This window comes from Eleginops maclovinus, chromosome 10 (genome assembly GCF_036324505.1).
Source record: "Eleginops maclovinus isolate JMC-PN-2008 ecotype Puerto Natales chromosome 10, JC_Emac_rtc_rv5, whole genome shotgun sequence".
Classification (NCBI taxonomy): Eukaryota; Metazoa; Chordata; class Actinopteri; order Perciformes; family Eleginopidae; genus Eleginops; species Eleginops maclovinus.
The window spans coordinates 3185811-3198089 of record NC_086358.1 but is presented as its reverse complement, the minus strand read 5'-3'; the positions used below and the strand labels follow the sequence as shown (position 1 = coordinate 3198089).

The 12279-nt window shown below is 43.3% G+C and overlaps 1 protein-coding gene across 1 annotated transcript in view; it reads right to left on the bottom strand.

Moving 5' to 3' along the window:
- The window catches only part of shisa8b (shisa family member 8b), a 31810-nt gene extending 24149 nt beyond the window's left edge, over positions 1–7661 (bottom strand). Inside the window, 2 exon segments of the mRNA XM_063893949.1 lie at positions 7026–7597; positions 7599–7661. Of these exon segments, the coding sequence (XP_063750019.1) occupies positions 7026–7597; positions 7599–7661 (635 nt within the window).
- Positions 7662–12279: the final 4618 nt, after the last annotated feature.

Genomic DNA, 12279 nt, shown 5'->3' with positions numbered 1-12279 from the left:
TTGCTGAGTATTTTTTGTCTAACTCATTTTACCCTACTGCAGATTATAATAATTCTTCTTCTTCTTCTTCTTCTTCTCCTCCTCCTCCTCCTCCTCCTCCTCTTCCTCCTTCTCTCCTTCTTCTTCTTCTTCTTCTATGTCTGCAGATCTGATGTCTGATTCACAACGGAGAAACTCCTGACGCTTAATCAACGACATAATCGCTTTTCGTTTTCCGTTCAGTCGTGGAGACTGAAGTTAATGTAAGTCATTATAAAGGGACACGAGTTCCTCTCTTTCTAACAAGCCATCAGAAGAGATTAGGGAGCAGTTGGAAAGAAAAGGCCAGATGTAATGGGTGAGGATGAATACCAGTGGAGGAATTTGTAAAGTACAAAAGCTAGTCTCTCATGTTTATCCATTTATAGGGCATTTAAACAAGCAGCCAGTGGGGGAAGTACTCAGATATGTTACTGAAGTCAAATAAGCGATACTAAATTGTAAATAAGCTCTGTTATAAGTCAAAGTCATGCTTACTTCCATAAAAATAGGACAGTATTGTCATCAAAATAAAGTGAAAGTAGTAAAAGTTAAGGTACTTAATATGCTTTAAATCCTAAACTACATGTTATAATGCTGCTGTACATCTTTACTTACAGTTATATGCCAACCTGTATTTATTATTTCATCTGTAGAGTTAATAAAGCTGTCATAAAAAATGGAAAAAGTACGTATTGTCTTCCAAATGTACCTCAAAATCTTTCGTTAAGTACAATACTTAGTCTCAGCAGTGGTAACAACTCTTATAAACCTTTACAAAACATGTCTTATTAGAAAACCAACAGCCTGAAGGTGTGGTGAGTGTTTCTAAATGCTGCTTTGTTTGAATTATGTTACGTGCACTTAATGCTCCGTAACATTTCCCAATTTTCTTCAAAATCGGTCGCTAAGAAGCCCATCAGCGGGCCAAAATGCCCCTTTGAAATATAAACAATGACCCTAAATCCTGGCGTCATCACAACGTGTGTGTGTAAGAGAAAGAGAGCGGCTGAAATGGAAAAGTAGTCCCGTGTGTTGTGTGCATTCAGCTCCATATGTTGGCCCCCGCCGTATTGAGTATTGGCTTATCTGTCCGCCTCAAATCAGGGCAGGGCAGTCAAACCTTTAAGTGACTGTCCTTCTTTACATAACATCAGGACACACACACACACACACACACACACACACACACACACACACACACACACACACACACACACACACACACACACGATAAACTACATTCAAACAGGCAAATATCGATCTGTATGCATATGGTGTGAATGGTGGATTAAAACCTTGTTTCTCCAGAAAAACGTTGCACCTCATGCAGCTGTTTTTCTTACCTTTAATGTTATATTTTCTCTTTAAAATAATAGAAGTTAATCCTTAACCATGCATATCTGCTTTAACCCTGAAGGTGTGCAGCAATATGATTCCCACTTGATCATACATTGGATGCATGTGGTCGACTATGGTCATTCTTAGCGAACGTAACGGCAGATGTTTTGTTGTGCAAATGCTCGATACAAGCCCAGGATTGAGAGCGAAGCCACCCAATAAAAGTAAAAGAAGAGTTCATTCAGGAGGAGTGAAGTTAGGGTTTGGTTGTGTAAGCTTTTGAAAAGGAGTGTCAGTACTGGCTTTACAGGAAGGTCAAAAAGGACGAGTGACTTAAGAAAACTTCAATAACTGAATATGGAAATGAGCTTGTAAACTTCCTGCATTATGACCTTTGTTTTTAGTCAAACAATAAAACATTTGGACATCACATCAAGACTATATTTCACGACCAAAAGAAGTACATTTATTATATTTTGGGTATTTTATTGCGGAGATACAAGGTTTCTCTTTGTCCAGTGGAGAGCATCTAGACTGCAGGGTCACACAAATGTCAAGCAACGCATACAACATACATGAGCACACACTCTCGCACCATTGCACCCACTTGCCCACATTTAAACACACACACACACACACACACACACACACACACACACACACACACACACACACACACACACACACACACACACCACGCACTGCATTTAAACCATGTGACCCCCGCTGCCCCTCCATTGGTTCCTGGCTCCCCTCTCCTGTGTTGGTGGGTGGACATTCGTTAAATGCCAGCACTAGTTGTGAATTGAAGTAAAAATCACGGTGTGTAAATCCTGAAGGTCATCTGTGTTTGTTTACTCTTGGTGTGTGTGGAGCCTCTCATTGGACGGGACACATGTGACCCCGAGGCGCCGCCCTCCAATAAAGACGCCCTATTATGCTTTTGTTCTTTTTACTTCCCTGTAGTGTGTCATAAATGTAGGTTTGTGTGCATGTAAATGGTCTGCAGACGCTAAAATCCCTGTGTTCCCTCCATTGGACACCTTTGTTTACTTCTGTATTTAAGTGATGTCACTATGTAACACTCGCGCTTCTATTGGCTAACGCTCCATCACATTGCAACGTGATAGGCGAAGGGGCGGGACATCTGTAAGTGGTTAGCCAATCACACAGTGGTGGAAGTACTCAATATTTTTGGTTTGGTGAAAATAGCGATAATAAATTGTAGAAAACGCTCTGATGCAAATGACTGGATTATGATGATGATGCATTAATGGTTATTTATTAGATGATCTATATGTGTATATGTTATGACTATGAATACTTTAAAGCAAATAGTACAATATTGGTTTCCAAAATGTACTGGTGCGCAAGAAAAAGCACTCTTATATTTAATTGAATTGATTGTAATAACTTCAGTAAGTCTCAACAGTTGTAACTCCTTTAAAACAATCTTATTAAGATAAGAGCTTGAGTTAATATGCTATGGTACTTTCACCACTGTAGATGATAGTGTGTGTGAGCGTGTGTGTGTGTGTGTGTGTGTGTGTGTGTGTGTGTGTGTGGGAGCAGGATAATCTTAGGAGGATCATTTTGGATTTTAACTTGCAAAGCTGATTCAGGAGGGCTGGGATTTCAGAGCGCCAATCATCCTCTGCTCGCAGGAGAGGAAGACGATGAGAGGAAAATAAAGTATGTGTAGGTGCATGGAGGAGCTGCATCCTGTGCTTCCAACTCTAAAGTTGGATGGGGGTACTGTATGTTCCCATGCATGCAGTACATCAGGTCTTAGCTGCACTTCTGGACCGGGGATTTATGTCAGCGGGCTCATAAAGTAACGGAGGCAGAGCGGTCCAGAAACGGTGGAGCTGTAATCTTGGTGAAATTTGTTTAATCGTGAGGAGGAGGAGAGCTAATCTGTGGAGATGGGCTCACTGAGGAGAGGGGAGGGGGGCTGTTTATGCAGCCGGAGTGTTTCTATTTCAGTGAGGTGTTACCCTGCAGGAAATATTAATCCTGTCTGCGTGTGTTATCCGCCGCTCAGGTTAGCAGAGCTGCTGGTGCATGGCTGTCCACTGTCTCAGGTAATATGCAAACCATTAAGTGTCAATGCATGTCTTATTATAAATGTTGCTTTGTTCTTTGAAATGTATTTGTAGTGCAATATATGGTTTTAAATCCTGTCCAAAGGCGAAAAATGCCGCCTATCTCCGTCCACTTTCTCCACTAAAATGCAAATCCTTCATTATTAAATGTCTACTCAAGCATGTCGTCATAGCTCTACTTTCTCCACCCAAATGCAAATTATAAACCCTTATTAATTGCATTATAAATCCTGTCTTCTAGCAACCAACACATGAATTCAGTCTGCAGGTGTTTCTGATGTTGCCTTCTTTAAGTGTTGTTGTTTTAGTTAAATATATGATTTACATTTCCCCGAGTTCCACCGAAACTATCCCTGAAAATACCTACACGTTCCCCATTATGTCTGTCCATCTCCTCCACTTATGAATGTCTTACAGTATAAAGCATGTCTTATTAGCAACCAACATTTGAATAACGTCTGAAGGTTTTGCTAATTTTGTTTACTTTGCCCCAATTGTCATCAAACTGTCCTTAAAATTCCAATCCACGGTCCTAAATGTACCCCTTAAGCCTTTCCCATTTTCAATTAAAATGCAAACTTTGAACCATTACTGAATATCTTATGAAGCATGTCTAATTAGCAATAGACATATGAATACAGTCTGCAGGTGTTTGATTTTATTTTCCCTATTTAAAATCCCATCCAAAGGCAAAAAATGACCAATTACATCTGTCAACCTTCTCCACTAAAATGCAAAGGATTAACCAATAATGAATGTCTCACACAGCATGTGTTATTAGCAACCAACATATGTGATATTTCTCATTTCCCCAATTTTCCCAGACTAAAAATCCCATCCTCAGGCAAAAACCCGCCATTATGCCTTCTACTTTTTCAACTAAAACGAAAAAGACACCAGTAAAAATAAGTAGAAAGCACAAGGAGAGGAGTGAGGTCTGAGACGTGTGAGGGGGTGTTGAGAAAAGGGAAAGAGAGGGGTGACTAAAGATGAGTGGCTGAAACTGGCCTTGGCTCTTTGGTTCCCAGTAACGGGAGAAAAAGGGTTGAAAAGAAATGGGACGGCTGCAGGAAAAGGCGCAGAAAGGATGGAAGATAGATGCAGAATGAGATGTGGAGTTAAGAGCTTTTGAGTGACATGTTCAGTGTGATGTTCGACGAAGAAACTCATCGTGATGAAATGGAAAATCGTGGAAAATCTGAAGAAAGAAAAGCCAGAGGAGATAAGAAGAATTATCTCCAGATAGAGATGAGGACGAGGGGAGGCAGCAGGCGAGGGGGAGAATGGTTTGGGATGAAAGTGGGGGAGATTTGAGCCCATGCTGCGCGCAGTTTGCTTTAATGATTTCCTGAGGGGCGAACAGATTGAACCCTGGACCACGTATTTAACACCACTGCAGCAGGAGTGTGTGTTTATGTGTGTGTGTGTGTGTGTGTGTGTGTGTGTGTGTGTGTGTGTGTGTGTAAGACGCTAAATGTCTTCACGAGTTTTTCAGTTCATTCATGTTGGACATTTCCTAAGCTAACGGAGGCTGAATGTATGACAGTCTATCCTATTTATTGCAGGTGCTTATTGTAAAACCTCGCACACCTTAGGGGAAATTAAAAGCAGGATTTTTTTTGTTCTCGTTTATTTCAAATACAAGTCATGCTTACAAGCAAAGCAAATGGTACACAGAGGGTGAAACACAGAAGCAAATGAACAAGAAAGTGGAGGGGGGGATGAGAAAGAAAGAAAAAGGAACAAGGAAATTAAAAACAATGCAAAATTATAAACATGAAAAAATTAAGGCTGTGATAAATGAGTGTGTAGGGAAGTATCGACAATGAGGATAACAATGCTCACAAGGCTCGCCGCTTAACACACTTATACTAAAATACCATGTAAATATCAACAGGATTTCCCCAAATGTAATGATGTGTTCAGTCCCTCAGACACACTTTCCAGTTTCTATAAACCTCCAGGAAAAAGTGAGTATCTTCTCAAGTGTTTTACGGTTGAGTTGAGCTCGTCAAACTTGCTCGTGTTGTTAGAAAAGTCTTAAAGATACCACACACGCACACACACACACACACACACACACACACACACACACACACACACACACACACACACACACACACACACACACACACACACACACACACACACACGAACACAAAGCTGCATCTGGAATTTCTTCTACTCTTTTTTTTCTCCAAAATGTTCTTGCTTCTTTTCTGCAGCTTGAGTGAAGTCAGAATTTCCAACTTGCCTGCAAATGCATCATAAACACACACGTATGCAAGTACACACACATGCAGCATTACAAACACACACAGACATAAATTCAACCCACACACACACACACACACACACACACACACACACACACACACACACTCAATAGTCGTGTTTCCATTCATATTTTAATGCAGTTGAACGTATGGCAGGAGTAAAAGAGCAGATTGAAGTGCAACATTGCATATTGCTGAATAAGTTCTGACGCAGCGATTTCAATCAATCCATTACAACTCAATAATGTGCATGAATTCATCTTGTAATCAGCAGCATGGAAGATAGCCAGAGCTGACACAAAAGAGCTTAAAAAACATGCAAACATCTCTCAGTGTTTTTGTTTGACGGCTAACATAACTTGTTTTGTTTCCATGATTGACCCTCCTCTTCTTCATCCCTGTTTACCTGCTGATTAGAGCCGTGCGTAGCCTACACTGTCATGTCAACCTCAGAGCAAACCAGCTGTAGCTTCATTCATCCGCTCCGTGTCGTTCGCATTTCTTTTGTGGAACATTTCATAAGCATGCTTAAAGTTTGCTTCAATCCCTGAAAACCTCTGTCCGTTTTTCTCCCGTTAGATTGCTAAATTATCAGTACGGCTGTTTTTGTTTCCAACTTCGGCTTCCTTAACTCCATTCACCGTTAGATAGAGCTGCCAGCTTCTCATGAAACTACACTGTATCTGAGTTTCCCAACCCAAAGCTTGCCTAATATGCAGGAATCCATGAAAACCTCTCCTAATTTGTCTCTCGTAGGATGGGTAGATAGCCGAGGTGACCGTTTTGTTTTCTGGTTTTCAACTTCTACTTGAATGGCTACATCTTCTTACAGCACGAGGTGAAGCCGATTTAATCTGCTCATCATAATTTGCATTTCTTATTTGCAATCCTTCAAAAGTTCGCTTTTCCCATTTCCCTCTCCTAAGATGGTTTGATAACGAAGGCAAAGTATTTTGGTTCCAGGTTGCAACTTCTACTACTGTTAATCAGTTTACCGAAACTACGCTGCAAACGAGTTGAGGAAAACTCACTTTGCACCATTTGCATATCTTGTTTGGGACCTTTCCTGATTTTTCTCTAGTTGGATAGTTGCCAGAGACTTGTTTTGCTCCTTGTTTGCATCATCTACTTATTTTACTTGTAGATTACAGCCGTACGTCACCTGTAGCTACGGGGTCATTCTCGACAAACCGGATCCTAAGGCCGTTTAATTCCTTTCAGAAGTTCTTTAATCGACATTTGAATGGAAACACGACTCCTACCACCCCCCCTTCGTGCTCCTCACCTGGAGTTGATGTCGGCGGCCCCGGCTCCTCCCGCTGCGCTCCCCCCACGGCTCTTCTCCAGGCCCAGTTTGGTGAAGATGCCCACCAGCACCATGATGGCCACCACGCCGCAGATGATGTAGACGATGAGGTGCGTGCGGTCCCGGTCCGGGTCGTCCTCGCCCTCGGTGACGGCGGCCACTGGTTTCCCGGTGTTGGCCCAGATGGGGGTGTCGTAGTTGGAGCAGATGTTCTGGTCCAGGCGCTGCTGTCTGAACTGGCAGCAGAAGCGGTAGAAGCAGGTGCCGCAGCAGTGCAGGAAGACGCCCGCGTTGCAGTTGAACGGCGGATCCCATTGGCCCATAACGTCGTAGTAGCCCTGGCAGCGGGTCCCGCCGGAGGGGAGGGAGTCCTCGTCATCCCCCTCTCCCCCACTGGCTGGCGTGGACACCCCGGTTTCCAGAGGGGAGTCTTGAGTGGTCTCCGCGTAACTGCTGGGCGTCGTCTGTTTGGACTGAGCGGTCGGCGCGGTCAACGCCTCGCCCTCGGGGGAGGTCACGGTGGTGACCGAGGTGTCCTGGCTGAGGGCGGGGGGCAGTTATGAGGAAGGGGAGGAGGAGCAAGAGGAGGCAGGAGGAAGGGTTGGTGGGCGCCATGATGCCAGGAGAGTCAAACGTCCCACCTACAGGCTTCAGTTTGAGACGAGAGAAAAGAAATCCCCGTCAGACGCTGAGATGTTACTTCATGTTGTTCATGGTTGCACCTAAAGCGATAATATTAAGTTAACATGTTTTATTTAAACTAAGTAGTATTGCTTTCTACTAACCTCATACAGTTATGTGAGATCTGTTGACATTACACACTAAATTAAGGTAACGTTTTTCAGAGCCTTGGTGGTTAATTGGTTATCAGGACAGCCGAAGTCCACCACATTGAGCCGAAGACAGGAAAACACACTCCCGTTGTTTCTAGTTTTTGTTGGGTTCATGGTTAAATGCACATTTGTTGCTTTGGTTTAAAGTGTGCATGCCTCTTAATTGTAGCATCCTGTTTTGAATTCCTGGCTTTTGCACGTTAAATGTAAGAGAAAACTCCAGAAAAAGTGATTTATTATTCCTTTAAATTGTGTGTAATGATGATACATGCAGGAAGATGTTGTTTTGTAGATCATTGGCAGCCAAGTGCTTAAAATGCAGGATATATAACGGAACGCCCTGGGGTTGATTCCCATATTTGGACCTTTTGTTGCAGGACTGTTCCCCGTGTCCCTCTCACCTATTTCTTGTTTCAAATAAATTCCAAAATCCCCCAGAAATATAAAACAAAGATGTTTTAGGATCATTTGGAAATGGAAATGGAGGATAAGAATCAAGTTGAATCAGCTTAAGTCACACATGTTCACAGCAAATGCAACATAGACTCTGCATTTGTTCAGTGAGCATCTACTCCATATAGGCTAGAGGAACATTGTGTGTCTTGCTGAAGGGATATGAAGTTCAATTTTGCAAAGCGACAAATCAAAATCATGCTACACACACACTTATATTTAATTGAACGTATTTGTACTTGCTGTAGATACTCAGAGAACATTGATTTTTAGTGGTTAAACACACGACCCATCCATTGATTTTACAAGCGTATGGAATCGATGTTGGCAGAGGGTCGAGGACGCTCTAAACAGGTCAGTCGGGACCGTTAGTGGACACCGAGTTGTGATCGCTACACAACTTTTTAGGGTTAAAACAAGCAAACTAGCTGTACAGATGTAGATGAATAAGTAGATTGTTTCCCAGACAGTAAGGATAAAAAGCAAGAACATAAACATGCATTTCTTTGAAAATAAGATAAATAATCCCATGTTTTCTTCATGAAATCTGCATTAAAACACGATACACATGGAGGACTGATGCTCACCTTTTTCTCTTTGCAATCTACACACAGCTGACCTTCCTCTGCAATTTCCCCCCAAAGTTCAAGGATGAAAAACTCCCTTTAGAAATATCCAAAAACTTTACTCAGCAGCATCTTTGCGCCCCCGAGTGCTCAAATCCCTTCCTCATGTGTTCTCCATCGTCAAGCGGGAGGGCTCGATCCACGGGGAACACAAAGTGAAACGCTCCCGGTATCCTCTCTTTTCCTCCCGTTTCACCTCTTCCTCTTCTTGTGCTCGAGAGTCCACAACGTGTGTGTGTGTGTGTGTGTGTGTGTGTGTGTGTGTGTGTGTGTATGTGTGTGTGTGTGTGTGTGTGTGAGAGAGAGAGAAATTGAAGTGTGGGTGGCAGCGCTGAGTTTACCTCTGCTCAGTGCCAGATAGAGTGAGAGAGTGAGAGATAGATGAGAGTGAGTTTGTGTGTGTGTGTGCGCAAGAGTGTGTATGAAGGGGGGTTATATCCAGCTGCATCTCCCATCATCCCCGGAGGAATAAAAAAAAGCCCCGGAGGAAAGAGGAGGGAGATGGGAGGAGAAACATAAAAGAAGAGGAGGGAAAAGCTGAAATGTGGACAGTAACTGAGTCATTAGAGTCACTTCTTTATTTGGTTTTGCTTTGTTTGTTTGTTTGTTTTTGCAGTTTCCGTCCCTGGGAGTTTGTGCACTGTACTGTACTGTACTGTAGTGTGTGTGTGTGTGTGTGTGTGTGTGTGTGTGTGTGTGTGTGTGTGTGTGTGTGTGTCACTGTATGTCAGACGTGTTTGTGTGGCAGACGGAGGACAGTCAACATCTGCTGAGGTCACTCCTGCTCATCATCTGCTTATATCTCCTGCCTGTTTCCTGCATTTACACACACACACACACACACACACACACACACACACACACACACACACACACACACACACACACACACACACACACACACACACACACACACACACACACACACACACACACACACTTCCTCCCCTCCTCCCAACCCCTCATTTTCTCCATCCTTTCTTCTCCCGTCTCTTACTGTGTCTTTCCCGCCCTCCCCTTGCACGCCTCAGGCATACATAACACACTTGTTTGCAAATTTCTGCGTCGAGTGTGTGTGTGTGTGTGTGTGTGTGTGTGTGTGTGTGTGTGTGTGTATGTGTGTGTGTGTGTGTGTGTGTGTGTGTGTGAGTGTGAGTGTGTGTGAGCGTCAGAGGGATTCAGGAGTCAGCAGGGTCTAACTCAAGCTTTGCCTCTTCTTTTGTTTAAATCCCAACCTGCACAGGAGATGCCAAAATAACCGTCTGGCACACACTGATGAACACACACACACACACACACACACACACACACACACACACACACACACACACACACACACACACACACACACACACACACACACACACACACACACACACATGCAACGGCTAATTATAAGAGCTCTTCTCAGAGTAAACGACCGCATGTACACATCTTTAATGGAATTATAAGCCAGATTGACAAGGTGGGGGGGAGGGGGGGGAGGGGGGGGTCTTTTTGTTTTTGCTTTTCCGCTAATTGCCTCTCCCAAAATCCCCTCCTTTATGTCCCGTCATTCCAGAAGAGACTCAACGCTTCCTCCACTCTCCCTCCTCCCGATTACCGCTCTATGGGCGCACGAGAGGGAGTGAAAGGAAGAGAGTAAATGTAGGGCAGTGGGGGGGACAAGAAGAGGAAGAAAAGAGGGAGAGAAAGGGAGGAAGTGGGGGAGGGAGAGGGTGAGAAAAACATGGATTTACAGGAAGAAGAAGGGGAGAGTTTTGGGGATGAGGACTTGGAGGGAGGTACACATTTGTGGAGGACATGCCATTTATTTATTCTGATTTCTGAGACTCACAGATGGATGTTACGTAAGAGGGAGTACTGATCGGACCGTTATTACATCAGGAAAGTCCAGCTGAATCTTCATCTTCATCTTCTTCTTCTTCTTCTTCTTCATCGTCTTCTTCTTCTTCTTCTTCTTCTTCTTCTTTCTGACATACTTTTCATTGGAATTCACTCAAATTGATATCAAGTCATATCCATATACTGCTCAGCACTTCATGCAGGTGTGTAATATAAAAAGTGTTGGTATCATCTGAACCTCATATCCAAAGGGGACTGAGGCTTTCCTGTTGCTGCTGTAAGCCCCCCCCCCCCCTCCCCCGTTCCACCATTGACAATTTAACATCTGATCTTTAGACCCACTTTTTTTTAGCTTGCTTTGAGTTCAGTCAGTCGTGGCTCCTCTCAAGTCTCCTCTCAACCAATCATCTGCTTTTCAATCTTGTTGGTATTGGTTTCATTCCATTTCTCCTACGGTAGCACTAAGTTGCATCTCTCAATCAGTGTCTTTTTGTACTACAACGTGTGTAATGGCTCTGAATGCACCTTTGATCTCTTTCATTATGAAGTCCTGCCGCTCTGCTTTGACTGGAAAGCACTTAGGATTGTTACAGTCAATGTTCTGCAGAATTGAACTGACCTTACTTGTATTCAATCCCTCTGAAACCTTGTTATTTCAGATGATTTGACCCTCGTTATCTTTTCCTGAAACCTCATATTTCCTCTGTTGCGTTGTGTGTTTTTTAAGTGACGCTTTCAGAGGATTCCTCCAGGGATGGAAATGTCATCGGCCCTATGTGTAGATAATTGGCTACCTAAAGTGTGCGTGACAAGTGTGTGTGTTGTCCTCTGTGACGTCAGGTGTGTCCTACAGATAATTCATAAACCCCTCCCCCTTTTATGAGTGTGCACGTCGTGTTTCCTGCAGTTCTACGTGACAAAATCTGTGAAAATGCTTAAAAATAAATGTATTTCTGCAGAAAGTGTGCCGACGCTTTCACCTGTATGTCTACGTTTTGTGTACAGCATCGTCTTCATTTGTCGTGCACTCAATCCGTACAATAGCTCGGTAAATTGTCATAGTTTACATGCACACTCATTGCTTTTTAAACGGTGAATGCAGAGAAGAAAAGTCGCCTCCATTGAAAATGTAAATGTTGCATTTCTGTTTCCACCCGCTTGGCACCTCCAGGTAGATCGAGGTCAGGGTGTCCAAATGAGAAGGCCGGGTCTGTTTCTGTGCAGCAGTTAATGGGGAGAGGAAAATGGAAATGCTGTGTGTGTGTGTGTGGGGGGGGGGGGGGGATAGGCTGCCGAGCAATGTGGGAAATAACTGCTGCAACACCATTATTTGGAGAAAATGAAGGAAGAAAATGAAGGAAGTTTTTGCTACTTTTTTAGGTATTTTGCATCACATACTAATACCTGGCCATTTCACCTGATGTATTTTAAAAGTTTCATTTCCATTCATTAACTTGTTCTCGCTGGGTGTATTTC